Source organism: Heliangelus exortis, chromosome 21 (genome assembly GCF_036169615.1).
Source record: "Heliangelus exortis chromosome 21, bHelExo1.hap1, whole genome shotgun sequence".
Classification (NCBI taxonomy): Eukaryota; Metazoa; Chordata; class Aves; order Apodiformes; family Trochilidae; genus Heliangelus; species Heliangelus exortis.
Window position 1 is genome coordinate 363,271 of NC_092442.1, and position 17,784 is coordinate 381,054.

Below are 17,784 nucleotides of genomic sequence, written 5' to 3' on the forward strand. Positions count from 1 at the left end.
CAGCTGCCTCACACCCTGCTATGGGACTTCTTGCTCTGCCAAACCCCTGGCCTCATTCTCAGAATGATGGAATCACAGAATGGTGGGAAGGAATATTAAAGCCCATCCAGTCCTAACCCATGGCAGGGACCCCTCCCACCAGCCCTGGGTGCTCCAAGCCCCATCCAACCTTGGACACTGCCAGGGAGATACAGGCACTTGCTGGTGAGCAAGGGGTCTGGGAACAGAGACACCATCTGCTGAGCCAGCAGGGATGGGAAGGGGCAGCTGCAGTGATGGCCTCAGCACACAGAGGGTCCAAGGTGCTGGCTGGTACCAACCTTGACATCGCATGGCTTCGGGTAGCATTCCAAATTTTACCTTCAAAAAAGCCAGGTGAAAGCCTCTCCCCATCACTGAGTTCTTCTTCTTGTCATTTTTGCAGCAGTGTTGTGCCCAGCCAGCACCTTCTGTGCCACTCAGAGTCACGGAATGCCAGGTTGGAATGGAGCACAAGGATCTGATCCAACCTTCCCAAGTCCCCATCCCCATGTCATCAATGGGCTCCTTTGTGACCACAGGCACAGGGGTGCAGGGATCAGGGAGTCAAATCAAAGCCATGGGGAGAAAGTTCCACAGGTGATGCTTGACCCAGAGGTCCTGCAACTCCCTGAGCAGTGATGGACATGCTGCTCTCCTCCTCCTTCACAAGTGTCACTGCGGCCAGGTAAACTGAGGCACAAAAGAATCAGAGATGACTAAAACATACCCAGTGTAGAACCACAAATAGGAATCCAGACTCCTGCTTCTCCATAGGGACATTTAACTCCTAAACCTTCTCATTCAGGGAGGAAACCTATTTCTGAATGCTTCTCTACAGAGAGTGTGCAGATGCAGGGCAGACAGAGGTTTTTTGCACTTTGGTGAGGTGGCAGCTCCCATGGAGGTGAGGGAACTGATTGCAGTTTGCTTATGGGTTGCTGTGACTTGATTAAACCTGATGTGCCAAAAGCCACAGTGAACTAACACAGCCTGGCTGAAATCTCAGTCCCACAGCTCGGGGGGAGAGAGACATCACAACCACAAAGATGGCTCATGCACAGCAGACAGAGCAGCACAACAACCTCCAAACCACCCAGTATTCAAAATCAGGGCCATCAGAGGAGGGACCTGTTAAGCCTGAAGCTGCCACTGTGTGACCTGAGCCCTGCTGGGGCTGAGGACACCCTGGGGTCCATCCTGCTCCTGTGCTTCACAACCACCACACCAGCACCTGCCCTGGGATTCATCTCCAGCCTGCTTGCTGGGACCTTCTGCCTGCCCTGCAGCAACCTCCCAGCCCAGCACCCATCAGGAGGCCACTGGAAGTTAAATAAACAACCAGGGGTTTGCTCAGCACCAGGGAGGGTATGTCTTTGGCAGAGTCTGGGTTTGTGGGTTTAAATGAGAAGAAATGGTTTATCAGAGAAATTTTCAGCAGGGGATCAACTGCTTGACCCTCCAGACTTGGTGTGGCTCCCACAGAGCTGAAGTTTCCCCAGCCCTGCAGCTTGGGAAGGAGCTCAGTGGGATGAAGGGCTGGGATGAAGAAGCCCTTCCCTGGTCCCCCTCCTCCCAGGCACTGAAAGCCACTGCCTGGGGAGCACATCTGCAGAGCAACAAGGTGTCAGTAAGGATGAGACCCCTCAGCCCATACAGAAACCTCCTAGGACTGGCTAAAGCCACAGTTTGAAGGCAAGAGATTGAAGAAACTTGTAAAATTAACGATCCAGCTTAGGATCTCACATAAAAAATTAAAAATCCATATTAAAATTGGAATAAAAGTGTCGCAGCAAGATTTAAATGCCTTTTAAAGCATGTTTAGCTCTTGATCTGAATTTGCTCCCTTACTGTGGCCTGGGGCAATCCAGGCAGTGAGTTCTCAGCTGGCTCACCAGGCACTGGGCAGCACCCAAAGGGCCCAATGCAATTCGTGGCACGTCAGGGAGCACCAAAACCTCAGCACTTCTCTGCACTGGGAGACAGCCCAGCAGACTGGGAGGGAGTTGGATGAAGACACAGTCAACATGCCTCTCCCCAAACCATCTCATCCCAGCTCAGTCTCCTCCTCCATCACGCTGAGCCAGAAACCATCAAGCCCCTGACCAAGGATATCTGAAAACCACCACTGGTAACTCACTCACCAGTTCTGTAACTGTGTCCGCAGAGCTGGAGTCAAACAATCCCTTTAATTGTTGTCCAGATGGTGTCCCTGCCATTTTCATTTGTTGGCAGCCAATCTCAGTGTGTTTATTCTCTCCTGCTCTAAGGACTCTTCCCTCAGAGATGATGCTGATGCCTGGGGTCTTCAGTTTTGGGGGCAGAGATCCTACATGAGACATACCCTCTTGGCAGTGGGGTGGGGGGGGAACAAAGCCTTACCAAAGCTGCACCCAAAGAAGGGACCTGCGTGATCAACCTGCTTGGTGTCAGGCTTGGGCTGCACAGCCCTGCAGGGTGGAAATGCTATTCTGGAGTTTTTCCCCAGTCCATAGCTTCCTATCACCTTCTCCCTGAAGATCTCTGGTGCTGGAGAAAATCCAGTGTTGATGTTCAAGCCCCAATGTTCCCAAGGCAGTGCAGCAGCTAAAACCCTCCAGACATGGCTCTTCTTTTTGGTGGAGAAACCAGACCTGTGCTGGATCTCTAAACATTATCACTGCCTGTTTGGGGTGGGAAGTCCAACTAATTTCAGTAAAAAAAAACCTGCTCCAGTCACTGCTGGAATCTGGAGACTTCTAATGAGGCCACAAGGATGATCCAAAGGCTGGAGCAGCTCTGGAGCCTGGGGGAGAGAGTTGGGGGTGTTCAGGCTGGAGAAGAGAAGGATCCCATGGGGAGACCTTAGAGCACCTTCCAGTGCCTGAAGGGGCTCCAGGAAAGCTGGGGAGGGACTTGGGACAAGGGCCTGGAGGGATGGGATGAGGGGGAAGGGCTTTAAGCTGCAAGACAGGAGATTGCAATTGGATATAAGGAAGAAATTGTTTGTTGTGAGGGTGCTGAGCCCCTGTCCCAGGTTTCCCAGAGAAGCTGTGGCTGCCCCATCCCTGGCAGTGTTGAAGGTTGCATGGGGCTTGGAGCACCCTGGGCTGTGGGAGGGGTCCCTGACCATGGCAGGGGTTAGAACTGGGTGAGTTTTAAGGTCTGTTCCAACCCAACCCAGTCTGGGATTCCATGGCAATGATAAATCTTTCCCTCAGGAATTCCCTGGAACCCCATTGGGCTGAGCCGGCACTCAGCCTGGGCCAGGCACCCACAGTTTCTCCATCAGGAACTCTGCTCTTCCCCTGGACATGCACTGTCTGGAGCTCATGTGCACCTTATCCTAGAACAATCCTCTGCAGAGTATTATTTCTGCACCTATTTTTCCCATTTTTGAATGGAAGTTGTTCTACCCTTAAAACTACTGAGTCCCAAGGAAACCTGCACTGTGATTAAAATATATAACTGGAAAAGGAGCAGAAGGAGCTCAGCAGAAATGTGAGATACATATGCTTCTGTCCAGAGCAGAATCTGCAGAGCAATGCCACAGTTTTCCATTCAGAGACACAAAACACCATTAAAGTGCAATACAGGACAGAGATTACTGCATTTCCAGCCATGATCACTCCCAGAGAGGACAATGTGGATAAAGCTCTCGTTAAAAAGAACTCTGCAGAAAAGAAAATGAGTTTTATACAGTTTCATCCACTTCATTACCAGGCTGCTTGCAGGGCTTCCACTGAAGGATGGGCTTAGAGACACAGCCACAAATCCACTCTGTCCATCAGTGGGGCCATTCCCAGCACAGGCTCCATCTCCTTATGCCTCCTGTCCCAGGAGAACATCCTTGGAATTCTGGCCTTGCCAGGCTGCTCTTTCCTCCTTATTGCTTTCTCTTTCCACTTTTCCAAGTGGTTTTTTCTAATCCCATGGAGAAAAATGGGAGCAGGCTCATCCTGTTGCTGCTACATGAGTCAGTCGAGTGCTGCCACTGTCCCCTGGGTTCCCTCCTGGAGCTCATCACTACTCCAATGCACCATTTGATCTCACCTGGGACACCTGAGTTCATCCATCTCTGCCAACATGACTCAGGCTGCTGGGGCTGGGGGAGATCTATCTGTCCTCAGCTCAGCCCAGCAGGAGGATTCAGGTCTCTGCTGGAATCTTTTCCCAGGGAAAATTCAAGAAAGTCAGGAGAAAGACAGGAGGAGTCACACAACCCCCCAGAGTCTCCAGCAAGCAAAAGGCTGCTTATCAACCTCCTGATAGCACCAGAGGGAACTCGGATTAGGATCAGCTGTGATCCCCCTGGCTCACAGAGTTCTGCTCAATAAGAACCCCACAGGAGCCTGCAAGGAGCCTGCAGCACCAATCCTCTCCTTCCCACCACTCTCCAAGGATCATCCCATCAGACACGAGGGTCAACACCCTTGATTTTGTCCTTTCTGAGGATCACATGGCTGTGTTTGTAATGTGGAATTATTTTACCTGGTCCTCCTCCTCAACAAGGACCCAGGACTGCCACTGCCACCTTCACCCACGTGGCCTTTCCTGCATTATTAGCATGTGGGAGACAACTCTTTATTTAAAATCCATATAGGCATCAGTTAAAGGTGCTCTTTAAATTATTTCAAGAGCTGTTTCCCAGTATATTCCAAAGCTGCTCATGGCTGACTTACTCAGGAGCCCAGAAAAGAACAACCCAGTTGGGAGCTTCCAGAGGTGACAGAGGAAGGGCTGCTGGGAAGAAGCAGGAATCAGATAAATCACATCCTGCAATGTCACCTGTAATCTATAATGATAAAAAAAGTCCCCTGGGGGGGGGGAAGTCCTCAGATCCCTGCCTGGAAGCCTCCTGCACCTCAAGCTCCTGCAGCCAGCAGCTTTGTCCCCATCCTATGGGGATGTTCTGCTGATGTCTCCACTTTAGGCAGGTAAAACCAGGCACTGCCCTTCCCACTCTGGATCTCAACCTTAAGGACTTGTTCAAACCAGTCAAGTTGATGTCTACAATCACAGAAAAGACAACAACACAAAACATATCCCAGCCTAGAAGAAGCTTTGCAAATACCCTGACTCCAGCTGGGGCAGGGGCTCTGTGGCCTGAGGCAGGAGATGCCAATGGCCCCATCTCCTCCTGCAAGGACTCTGAGCCAGGTAAGGATTTCTCCTGATGTCTTTCTGGACAAATACCTGCTGCTGCATTTCACATTTCTCTGTGAGGCACTGAGGAGCACGCATTTCACTGATGTTTTTTGCAAATCCTACTTAGAATGCATGTGCCTCCCTTCAGGTGACATTTTTTTAGATTCCTACTATGGAAATGTTTTTACCTCCTGACAATACCCTTTAGATAGTGCCTATGGAGGTGGATGACTCAAACTTGACATGATGATTTCCATCCACCATTTTTTATTAAAAATACTCCTAGCAATTTGTAATGTGAAGACAGAAGCTGACTTTAAAAGGGATGGGAAACAACAGAGTATGCACAAACTGTGCCCCAGTTTGATATCAACCAGCAACAGCCAGGAGATCTCTATGTAAAACAGTTCTTCCCAGCCTTAGTTTATAATCTCATGCAAAAAAAGTACTGAGCAATGGATGGCAATAACATGGGTGCCACTTCTAACTCCACCCTTGCCTTGATACTACAAAGTTAAGTATTGTCTGGTAGAGCTTTCTGCAGGTTAATGCCCTTTGTGATGGTGACAGCTTCTAAAAACCCTCTTGCTACTACAGGACCACAGAGAGCAAACACTGCTGCTAGGGACAGACAAGCCACCAGCAGAGTGACCTGCCAGCTCTGCTGCCAGCACTGGATTTAAAGCAGGATGGGAAAAAAAACAGAGCAGGGAGATGGCTGATGTAAATCAGAAAAGTTTTCATAGGAGAAAAATAACAAGTGGGAGAAGAGGCAAGAGCAGCATCTTCCACACCTGGTGTATTGTGTTCAGTTTTGGTCCCTGCTGTACAAAAAGGATGTGGGGAGGCTGGAGAGGGTCCAGAGAAGAGCCACGGGGATGATCAGAGGACTGGGGTACCTGGCATAGGCGAGAGGATGAGAAAACTGTGTCTGTTCAGCCTTGAGAAGAGAAGGCTCAGGGGAGACCTTCTGACCATGTTTAAATGCTTAAAGGGGGCTACAGAGCAGATGGAGACTCCTGATTTACACTGAGTCCCATGGACAAGGGGCAATGGGCTCAAGGTGCTCCTGGGGAGATTCTGGTGGGACACAAGAGGAAAAGTTTTCCCCAGGAGGACAGTCAGACCTTGGAATGGTCTCCCAGGGGAAGGGGTGGATTCTCCCACTTTGGAAAGTTTTAAGTCTCAGCTTGAGATGGTGCTGAGACATCTCAGATAAACAATAATATAGAAGGGTTGGAGCAGATGACCCATGAGGTCCCTTCCAACCTGACATTCTGTGATGCTCTGATCCTAGGCACACCAAAAACCCAGACTTCTCTCTTATGTTACTTGAAGTCAGAAATATTTTTCGTTCTTGAAATGCTGCAAGCATTGCTGCGGGCTGCAAGCATGGAATGAACAACATTGAGACATGCAGTGCTAGATGAGAAAAAAAGAAAAAAAAAAGAAAAAAAAAATCCACTGGAAAAAAGCCTGACAGATCAGGCACTTGTTGGAGCCCTGAGTTGGGAGCAGCATTGTAGAAAATTCCCATTGACTTCCCCAGCTTTAAACCTTCAATAATTTAATGTGTGTGACTGGAATTTCTCACTAGGCTGGAACTCCCTCAGGACCAAAATCTCATTGAAAAAGAAACCAAGGAGAATTTGGCATCTCTTTCCCAGCTGGGAAGATTAAATGCAAATATGTTATTGGCATCGAGCTATCACAGCTTGATATATCCACAAAGCTCCCATCCACTGACATTAACTTCTCAAGGAAGAACATTTTGTTACTCACCCTGAGAGAGTTTATGCTTAAAGGCAGAAAGCTTATTTCTGATTTCTGTTGTGGGTCTGGGCACTGAGCACCTTAACCAATTACCAGCACATCCAGGCACTGACGTGGTATTAGTAAAAAACTGCAGTAAGATAGCAACTGCTGACCTAATATTACACGTAATTTCCAGTGGTTAGTATGTACTCTGGTAGCTGGAACACAGAATAGTATCTCTTATTGCTGCTCTGGCTTCAGCATACACAGATCAATTTGGTACCACTTGTGTGTTTGCAAGTGGAAAAAACTGGCCTGGGGGTGAGCTCTTCCCTGCTCAGCTCAGAATTGGGGCATGGCAAAGGCACAAAGCCCTCAGGAAGAGGTGTTTGGGAAGCATAGGGCTGTCAGAGAAAAAAAAATTACAACTAAATTTGAACAAGAAGCCTGTGCTTAACAGCCAGGGAATAAAAGGATGATTAGTTAGAGAGCTGTACCCATTCTCCTGGAGAAAAGGGGGACACACTTTGTGATCAGAGATGGATGGACTCTGTGCCACCTCCCAGTTACCATGGGGCACACAGCCCATGAAACAGCTGCAGTGCTGGTGTTTGCTGCCTTCTCCCAACCCTGCTCCTCTACACCTCATTCTCCTCATTTGCCATTGAGATGATCTGCAGCTTCTTGGGTGCTGCTTTTCCCTTTTCCTGCTGGGAAAGTGATGCTGAGAGGGCTGCCCAGGGTCCAGGGAGAGCTGGGAAGGATGGGGTGGAGATTGGGCTTCCTTCCCACATCAAGCCACAGATCATTCCCGTGCAAAGAGCAGGGGAACAAACCAAGGACAAAGTTCCTTCCTGCAATGGGATGGCCCCGAGAGCAGGGTGCAGCCCTGGTGTCACTTGACTCAGCTCTTGACAGCTGCCAGCAAATCACAGCAGCAATTACAGTAAATGTGCTCTAAGCAGGGTGGGAGCAGCAGAAAACCCCTTTTCTTTCAGCATTTGAGAGAAACTGCAAGACCTCATCCAATGTCCTTCTGTCTGCTCAGCCAGCCCCTGTTCTTCTGCATAAGGGACAACTGCTAAGCTTTACTTTGCAACGAAATTTGTCATGTCAGGATGCACTTAAACTAAGACAGGTCAGTTCTGTTCCCCAAGTCCAAGCTTCAAGCCAAAAAAGCTCCTGTAACCCTGGAGAAGAGCCTAGGAGACACTCCTGCAGTCCTTCTGCTCCTGGAGTCTTATCTAAGCTGCACTGGAAGTTGTTTCTCCCACTGCCTATTTCACCTGAACCACCTTCAGCACATCTCATTGGGAAGGAGCAGCAACAAACACCCAGAAAACCCCTGTTTCCACTTAAAACAACTTAATGCAAAGCTCGCAAAACCAAACCCAAAGGCTCTGAGTTGAAATGGGTTGGAAACTAAGGTCTGATTTACCAAATCTCAGGTGAAAAGGGGGAGGGTGGGCAGAACCTTTGCCCTTGTGTTTTGCCAAAATGTCTCCAACCTGTGGTGAGGGGCAGCTCCCACCTTGCACCATTCCCCTGCTCATTTCCTCACCAAGGTCTCTGTTGGGACCCCCAATTATAATCACTGCTTTTACCAAATGTCCACTGGGAAGCAAACCAAGAACCCAAATTTGTTCCACAGCCCTCAAAGACCAACAGTCAGTGATGTGAACTTCTGCTTAGAACTGACACTGGTGAGCCCCAAATTGCTGAGAAAAGAGACCTTCCAACCCCAACCCAGACTGGGAGTCCACCCGGGCTAACAGGGCAGAAGGGATGAGCAGCAACCAGCTGGAAACCAGGGAGGAGGAGATGGAGTCCTAGAGGCAGCAGAACCTTCCTGATAGCCTCTGCCAGCCTGAGCCAGTCTGTGCTCCCAATCATTGACCTGGAAAAGGGAATTTTAAAGTTCTTTCCAGCTTCTTAAGCCACCTGTCAACTCTGCATGCCTAGTTATATTGAGACAGGGAGAAACCTCACTTCTGAAAGGCCACAAAGCAAACCAGAAGACTTGCTAGGAAGATAAATTCAGCTCTGCAGGTTCCCAGGAAAGGCTAAAGACATCCTTATAAAAACATGAGCTGAACTTCCTCTCTTGCAAAGATTTGCCCATAAAAAGCAGCCTTACTCCTTCAAACATTTGCCTTATTTCTAGGCCAAAGGACAAAATCTGAGGCTAAAATCATCCTCCAGCTCTGAACCCAGCTTTGCTCAGGGCCTTTTCCTTTGTCCCACATCTACTGAGCCATCTCTCTTGTGGCCTGACTTTTACTCCTTGCTTCACAGGGACAATCTCTCTGCTTATTGCATGACCACTACAGAGAAGGTGAAATCAAGCCTTTCCCCACTCCCAGACTCCTTTGGAAAACCCCAAGGACATTGCTCACCATCCAGTTCCTCCACGGAGATGTTTGCCAGCTGCTCACTGTCACTGCCAGCGGAGAGGGAGCGGTTCAGGTAGTTGCCTTTGTACAACAAGCCAGCTGTTACATGGTGGAATGGCATCTTCTCCCTGGGCAACAGAGAAAAGGGGAGAGAGAGGATCAGTTTTATTATTTGTCTCTGTTTTATCTGAACTGTGCATTAGCCTGGCTTAGAAGAGCAGCTGGACCACAGGATCTGCACCAGGGAAGGTGTGTTGAAGGTGGGGGAGTGAGTGATGGATTGCAGATTTTTGGTAGCACCTAGGACAGGAGCCAAACAAACAAACAAACCAAAAAGCAGCAGCTGCTTCTTTATGCCAAACAAGAGTCAGCAGAGCCACAGGACAACCTGTGTCTCCAGCACCCAGTGCAGCTTTCAGCCCAGAGATTTCCTGTGTGCTAGTAGGGGTGCATAGGGGTCTACTTCAACATACAATGAAAACATCATAGGATCCATAAGCATGAGTTCCAAACCCATACAAGGGTGAGAACACAAGCTCTCAGACCCCACTCTGGAGCATCCAGCCCCCTGAGATTGTTCAACCCCCACCCAAAGCATCCCTGCTGAGCAAAGCACCCATTGCACCAACACCTCCACTCCAGCTTCAGTGGCCCTCCTGAAATAAAAAACATTCACATCTGAGCAGGGCTCAACAAAGAATGTTTTGATCTCACAAACATGACAGCTAAGGAAAACTCCTGCTCAATGGGAGGCTGTAGCAGAGAAGTGTTTGCAAACTGAGCAGGTATAAACACCACAGCCTGGTGAAGGGCAGCCATCTGCCCAGACAAAAGTGGGAATTACTGTCAGCAGCACTTACACATTGATTTAGGAGACAGAGGAAAGAGGCAAGTTTGCCAGAGTCAATTGAAATATTAAGAGGAAGAGCTGTCATCTCTTTGGCTGGTTTCAATCAGTGCTGCCCCATCATGGGCTGGGTGTGCTCCGCACTCTCCATTTCCATCAGATATAAATCAGCAAAGTCAACAGAGCCACCCAGGCACCAGGCAAGGCTCTGGCCCTGGATCTCTGCAGGGGCTGGAAGGTGGCCAGGACACACTGGGCAACACGGGTTGGAACAGACCATTAATATAAATTTATATGGGGACTTTGGCAGCTCTCAGACACAGCCCTGGGGAGCAGAGCCTCCTGGAAACAAATCCCAAGGGCATTCCCTCTACAGCCAGGCCAGGACTTCAGCTCACTTGGCCATGAAGAGGTTAAGTGCCACCTACTGAATCCTTCTCCAGCCAACACTACAATTACAAGGATGATCTGGCTCTTACTCAGCCATATGTTCTTACCACAGTCAATGGAACAAATATGCATATACATATATATGCATTCATTCTGTAACAAATGCTTTCCTGCCTCATTGAGTTACTAAAAGCTTTAATAGACTCACCAAGAGCAAACCAACCTCGAGACACAGGAGAGCGAAGAAGAAAAGCCATGAGGACTCTCTTGCACTGCTCAGCATGTGCCTAGAGTTTCTCTTGTGGTAATTATGCAAATAAATCCTAATCGTAATTTTAAGTATTTTTATTTGGGAGCCAGTTACTTCAGCAGCACATTAGAAACTGTAAACAAGGTTTTCTTTCTCATTAAGCATATCTGTAATTTCCCAGCACTTGCCAATTAATGTATTTCACTCTGATACATTGCTTACTCTGCCATACTGCTTGGTGATGAGATGGGAATTTTGCCTGCCCAGGGAGGGGACATGAGCAATGCCAGCTCTTGGTCCTACAAGCAAGGCTGGAGAGACAGCTCCAGCCCTTTGCAACATCTTCATCAGCTTCCAGTCCCATCACAAAGTGTTCAGGGGTCAAGGAATCCAGGTTTTCTTTCAATAATCACACAGCAGTGTAAAAGCATTGGCACTGATTTTCAAAAGCCTACCAAATTCAAGAGAACTTTCCCCCCTACTCTGCTCTGCTCACACCCCCTCCCCCAACCTCCCTCTACCCTGGGGCTGGGACCAGTTCTGAGGTGGCCAAAACACAAAGGACATGGAGATGTTGGAGCAAGTCCAGAAGAGGTCACAAAGATGGACCAAGAGCTGGAGCAGCTCTGCTGAGAGAGCTGGGGGTGTTCAGCCTGGAGAAAGGAGAGGAGAGGAGAGGAGAGGAGAGGAGAGGAGAGGAGAGGAGAGGAGAGGAGAGGAGAGGAGAGGAGAGGAGAGGAGAGGAGAGGAGAGGAGAGGAGAGGAGAGGAGAGGAGAGGAGAGGAGAGGAGAGGAGAGGAGAGGAGAGGAGAGGAGAGGAGAGGAGAGGAGAGAGGAGAGGAGAGGAGAGGAGAGGAGAGGAGAGGAGAGGAGAGGAGAGGAGAGGAGAGGAGAGGAGAGGAGAGGAGAGGAGAGGAGAGGAGAGGAGAGGAGAGGAGAGGAGAAGAGAAGAGAAGAGAAGAGAAGAGAAGAGAAGAGAAGAGAAGAGAAGAGAAGAGAAGAGAAGAGAAGAGAAGAGAAGAGAAGAGAAGAGAAGAGAAGAGAAGAGAAGAGAAGAGAAGAGAAGAGAAGAGAAGAGAAGAGAAGAGAAGAGAAGAGAAGAGAAGAGAAGAGAAGAGAAGAGAAGAGAAGAGAAGAGAAGAGAAGAGAAGAGAAGAGAAGAGAAGAGAAGAGAAGAGAAGAGAAGAGAAGAGAAGAGAAGAGAAGAGAAGAGAAGAGAAGAGAAGAGAAGAGAAGAGAAGAGAAGAGAAGAGAAGAACCTTGGAAAAACTTTGGACAAGGGCTTGGAGTGATGGGACTATGGGTAATGGTTTCAAACTGAAAGAAGAGAGATTGAGATGAGAGATTAGGAAGAAATTCTTCTGTGTGAGGGTGCTGAGCCCCTGTCCCAGGTTTCCCAGAGAAGCTGTGGCTGCCCCATCCCTGGCAGTGTTGAAGGTTGGATGGGGCTTGGAGCACCCTGAGCTGTGGGAGGTGTCCCTGACCATGGCAGGGGGGTGGCACTTGATGATCTTTAAGGTCTCTTCCAAACCAAACCACTCAGAATTCATTTTGCAGCAGCTCTGGCAGAGCTGCAGGAAAACCTTGCACTGGAAATGCAGCCTGAGAGAAACCCATGGGGCTGGGAAGGATCCTCCTGCCCCATGCCCAGAGCCAAGGGAACTCAGCCCTTTGCAATCCTGAGCCAACTCATGGACATGCAGCAGCTGGAGCTGCATGGATTTAGGTGCACTAAAGCATATCTGCAATCACTTTCTGTGTCTTTGCTTCTACAACCATTTTTAAAAATCAAAATGACAATGCATCTGCTGAGAGCTGAAATGTCCAACATCTGCTCCCCCCCCAGGATCCTGTAACTGGCCCATGATATCCCAGAGTCAGAAATCCTGGATTTAATTCTAACACCTGGGTATATTATTTAAAAAAAAAACCCAAACCTGCAGTATTATTCAACAGAAACCTGCAGAGCTGCTGAAATTCAGCAGCTTTCAGCCTGCCATCAGTTTTAACAGGAGATGCTCAGGGCATCTGAGCAGCAGCAGCTCTGTTCCCCAGCAGGGATGTGCAGCCATGCTTCAGGAGCACTCAGCATCCTGCAGCACAGGGAGGGGGGGATGGCAAAAAGGGGCTTTGCAAGGTGGAGACCCGAGGGGGGGAGTTCATAGAGCAGAACACTCTGGTTTGCAAAGCACCTGATGGTAAAATATGTCAGAAATTCAATGGAAAGGTGTTGGCACCCAATGCTGGTCTGGAAACAAAAGTTCTGTCCTAGCATGGACCTGACTGGTCTTTGCCCAGTTTGAATTTGGCCAAAATGGCCACATTAGAAAACATGGTAAGCTTAAGCTTGCCTGTGGTTGCTCCTGTCAGTGCCAGCTGAGGCCTTGAGTAAACTCAGGGTGTAAGTGAAGTGGTGCTGAGAGCATCCACCCCACACCCCACACCAGGGGGGACCCAGGCACTCATTCAGCAGCAGATGCTGGTGCTGGAGCACAGGCTGCTGGCAGCTTTCTAGATTTTCAGAGCGTTCAAATTGCAGCAATGTGCATCCACCTCCTCTGCCAGGGAACGGGGAGGATGCCCCAGCTCTCATCCCTTTTCAGAACACAACCAGGCAGCCAAGCAGTGAGCTTTGCTCTCCATTTCCAAGCAGTCAAGACAGACACATTTTCCACTGAGAAACCTAAAAGCAGTTTCCAGAGGTATAGTGGGATTTTGGAACGATGCAATCTCCTTGAATAATATCATGAAAACATTGACATTTAACCAAAAAGCCCTCAAAGAACCCATGAACATGTATATGGAAATGTTACCAGGGTTCCTTTCCAAGGGTCCCCTCTCTGTGCCAAGCACCAGCAGGATACATCCCCCAGCTGCAGCACTGCCAGCCTCTCTCTTTCCTTTCACCACAGCCACATTCAGAAAATCTAGAAGCTTTTTGTAATTGATTTGCCATCAGGGGGAAAAAAGGCAGCTACACGATGCTCATGCACCTCCACTGGCTCTGGTTTGCTTTCTCCACCAGCTCTTGCATTATGTTTTTTTAAAAAGATTTCCAGACCCCACTGCAAATCCACACAACTATTAAACTGGAAGGTTTTGCTTAAGTATCCAGTCAACAAGATGGAATCAGGATCAATTTGTATTGATCCTGCATGTCCCTTGGTAGGCACCGATTTGGAAAAGACTTTTTGCTGACCTCTCCTTTATGTGCAGCACAAAATGATGCCCAGGAGCTGATCCTGGTTTTCCAGCCTCAGGCACCTAGCACACAACATCATTTTGCACTGCCTGGGTGCCAGTATCTCCTGTCTGCCTTCTCCAGGGGAGGTTTAGATTGGATACTGGGAAAAATTTTTAGTGCTATAGTTGGCAGCGCTGTGTTAATGGTTGGACTTGATGATCTTAAAGGTCTTTTCCAACCAAAATGATCCTACTCAGCCCTAAGCTGGTGGATCCTGGCTGCTGCTCAGTGGGTTGTAGAGGACATAGGACCTGGGGTGACAGGTCCCCATCCTGGATGGGGAGGGGTCCCCCAGCCACTGCCCCACAGGCGTCAAATGAACCAGGCAGAAACGATGCTGCTGGGGAAACATGGGAAGACTGAGGCTTCCCACAAATTGAGGTTTCCATCTCTCCCACAACTCTGATGGAGGCTGACTGGAGGGTCCAGGCATGGCAAAACACACACACACATTTGTGGACAGGCACACATGTGCAGTAGAACAGCTTCATGCTCTTAGGAAACCAGGAAAAACAATAATACAGGAATACACAGAATTTTCACAAAGCAACCAGATGGTAGAGAAATGGTAAGAGGAGCTGTAGAGTCCCCCAGCTCTCTCTCTAAAACCCTTTAAAAATTCATCAAATGAAATAATGGTGTTAAAGATGCTTTTCTCTGGGCAGAGCAACATTGTGGCACCTACAGCAAGCAAGAGCAGTCACTTCCAAAAAAAAAAAAAAAAACAAACCTTTTTTTTTCCCAGAGCCCACAACTGCCAGTCCCTTTCCAGGTGCTGTGTGATACCTGAGTGGATCCAAAGGGACAAACAGAGCAAACAGACTCCTGAGCACCACTGGGGAAATCCCTGAGCATCTTGATCCTCCTCACTTGGGGCATGAGACATCAGCCAGGGGATGCAAACAGCTTCCCAAAAACTCTTCATTGCTGTTCTGGCACATTCTCCTTCTGCTGCTGCCCGTCCAAGAGTCCTTTCCCTCTCCCCCAAGGACACCAGCACAGCCAAGGGCTGTGGTCACTCTGTCCTCTCTGGCACAGAAGTGACTGAGCTGGACTAAATCCTCCCATCTAGATTTGTAGCCAACTTAGTTACAGGAAGATGAGTCAAGCTTTTTGTTGCAGACATTTGGCTTTGGCAAAACCCTTCTGCTAGGAAGTGCACTAAGTCACTTTGTCCCTTTTCACCTGCAGATGATGTTGCCAACAACAGCTTTTTCTCTTTTAATTATTATTTATTTTGAACAAAAGCTTGGAGCCTGCGACACAATCTGAACCCAAGTGACCAGAGGGAAGTCTGAAGGGCCCAAAAAAAGTCTGATTTTGGCATCAGGATGAGCTCTGCGGGTACAGGGAAGGGAAGCACATCAAGAGCTCTATTGTGAGGTGTGAAGTTTTAAGCTGCTGCAATAAAATGCAAAAGTCTTGTTCAATCAGTCTCAGCTCAGGTGCATAGAGAGAGAGGAATGAAAGCATCCTCAGGCAGATGGCTTTTTCTGGAGCCACAAAATCAATGTGAGCAGGTCTTGGAAGGGTGCCTTGGGATTGAGAATAATAAGGTCTGGTGGATAGGGAGTGTTAAAAGAAAGCCCTAAAATAGATCCTCCCAGGGAGGAAAATCTTTGAGGAAGTTGGTATTTTCTGACTGTTGATACCAATAAAGCCAAATTCTCCCAAAACACATGGAAAGACATATTTGGGCTATATATAACCAGATCTAGTGCAGGAAGAGAAAGACAAAAGGCTCCCTGCTCCCAGGCCACCCTGCACTGAGCTGTGAACACACCAGACAGCAAACCCACCAAGCAGCAAACCCACTGGACCATTTTTGGCAGCCAAATTTGTTCTGACTGTAATGCAAAGTTATTGGGCTGTGAGTGCAAGTGAGTCCTGAAGCCTCCTCTGAATGGGATTTTCCTTTACTTCTGGAAGACCAGAGCACTGTGACTTTCTGGGAGCAGGGCTGCTTATCAGAACCAACTTCACCATTTCCCTACGTGATATTTTCAGTGGGTTAATCCATCCTGATTCGTTTCATACCTTCTGCAAGGCTCTGCAGACTGCAAGCAGGAGACCTTGCTCCAAAGTGCCCAGCCACAGACACAAAGCTCACTGGGCACTTGCTGGTGGTGATGAAGGAACAGACTAAAACTGGGGCCACATTCAGCCCTGCCCCTCCATACCCACAAATACCTTCATCATTATCACACCACTCACAGCATCCATTCTGGATGTAATTATTTATTACCAAAAGCCTAAGAAAACACTGGACACTTTTAAGACCCAGCCTGACAAGGTTCTGGGCCACCTCAACTAAACCTAGAAAGGTTGGACCAGCTGATCCTTGAGGTCTCTCCCAACCTGGCTTTGTAAGAGCCTATGATTCTCTGGAAATATTCCTCTATTTCCAACAGTGACCAAGAAAATGGAGATCTTGTTGCTGATGGATACCAGGTTAGGATACTACCAATAAAGGTCCCTTTGGTGATCAATTGGTTAAAGGCATCTTGCAAACCTTAGAGTGTTTTCAAGGATGCAAGTCCTGTGAAATGCAGAAACCAAGTTCTGAGTGCCAGATGCAGTGCCACAGAGGCTCTTCCCAAGCAACAAACTTCCAGCTTCAAGGACTACAAAGCAACAGGTGATTAAGATGGTTTTGTGCTATTTTCTTCATTCCCCTCCCCATCTTCTCCAGATAATTTGAAATTAAAAAGAAGAAGGTCACTTTAAAAGACATCCCATCACTAAACAACTGAAGCTTCACAGCTGCCTTTGAATTCTGCACAGCAGAAAGGAAGAGCTGTGGATGCCAGGTCACCTACAAAATATACACATTTCCTTCTGAAAGCTCAACATGGGAGAACAGAGCAGGACAGCTTGAAACCCTACTTGTTGTTTGGTTTGGTTTGATTTTTTTTTAACTATGGCCTAGGCTGATCCTCAGCTTAAACTGCCAGGAGGAGAGGACTGCAATGACTTGATAGCTTCAAATCTCCAGGGCTAAGGGGATAAAGACCTCTTTCCATTCCCAAACAGGCTTAGATGCATGATTAAAGAACCATCCCAACCAAGTCACCACCATTTCTTAGCTCCAAACTCATCCTCACCTTTTGCAGCACTGCTGAGCCTTTTTGCCCCCCTCTCCCACTTTCTGCCATTTCTGCTGCCCCTGGCATCTCCCTGCAGGGGTAGAGTTAAGCCAGGGTTGGGAAAACATCTCCATCTTTATATAGACAACATCTGGCTTGGAAAGCTGCTGAGCTGGTACTAAAAAGCAAAAGAAAAGCCAACGATAAAACAAAAATCTCTGAACCTTTCTCTCTTCCCCTCTCTGATAATTCACCTGGAAACATGAAAAAAAAAAACCAGCTTGGAAACAGAGATTTAATCTCTGGGAAGGCTGCACCATCCATGCAGTAGCCTCCTTCTCCCTCCTGTGGGTTCAAGTCCTCACCAAGAGAACAGGACCCCATGGCACCACCCCCGGACTGTCAAGAAGAGACTGTCCCAGGAGGTGGTAAAGAGTTTGTGAGAGAAAAACAACAACTAAAAAGCTGTAAAATCTCAAGGCAAAGGGCTTCTGGGGGGGGAAGGTGAAGGCTATAAACACGCAAATTGGAAATTAAGCAAGAGTTTTAAATGGCAAAGGTGCTGGACCATCAGGGCAGACCACCCAAACCAGTGACACCTTGCTCTCTCCCAGACCAGAGCAGATGCCTTGTTGGAAGCTCCCAAACTCAGCTTTGGAGCTCACAGGGTGAAA

General features: G+C 48.3%; 1 protein-coding gene across 4 annotated transcripts in view; it reads right to left on the bottom strand.

Annotated features, from left to right (window-relative positions):
* Window positions 1-17,784, bottom strand: part of CALN1 (calneuron 1) — a 154,539-nt gene that overhangs the window by 100,750 nt on the left and 36,005 nt on the right. For all 4 annotated transcript variants that reach the window (XM_071765362.1, XM_071765364.1, XM_071765363.1 and 1 more), the window contains one exon: window positions 9,297-9,421. In XM_071765362.1, the coding sequence (XP_071621463.1) occupies window positions 9,297-9,421 (125 nt within the window). The remainder of the gene's footprint in view (window positions 1-9,296; window positions 9,422-17,784) is intronic.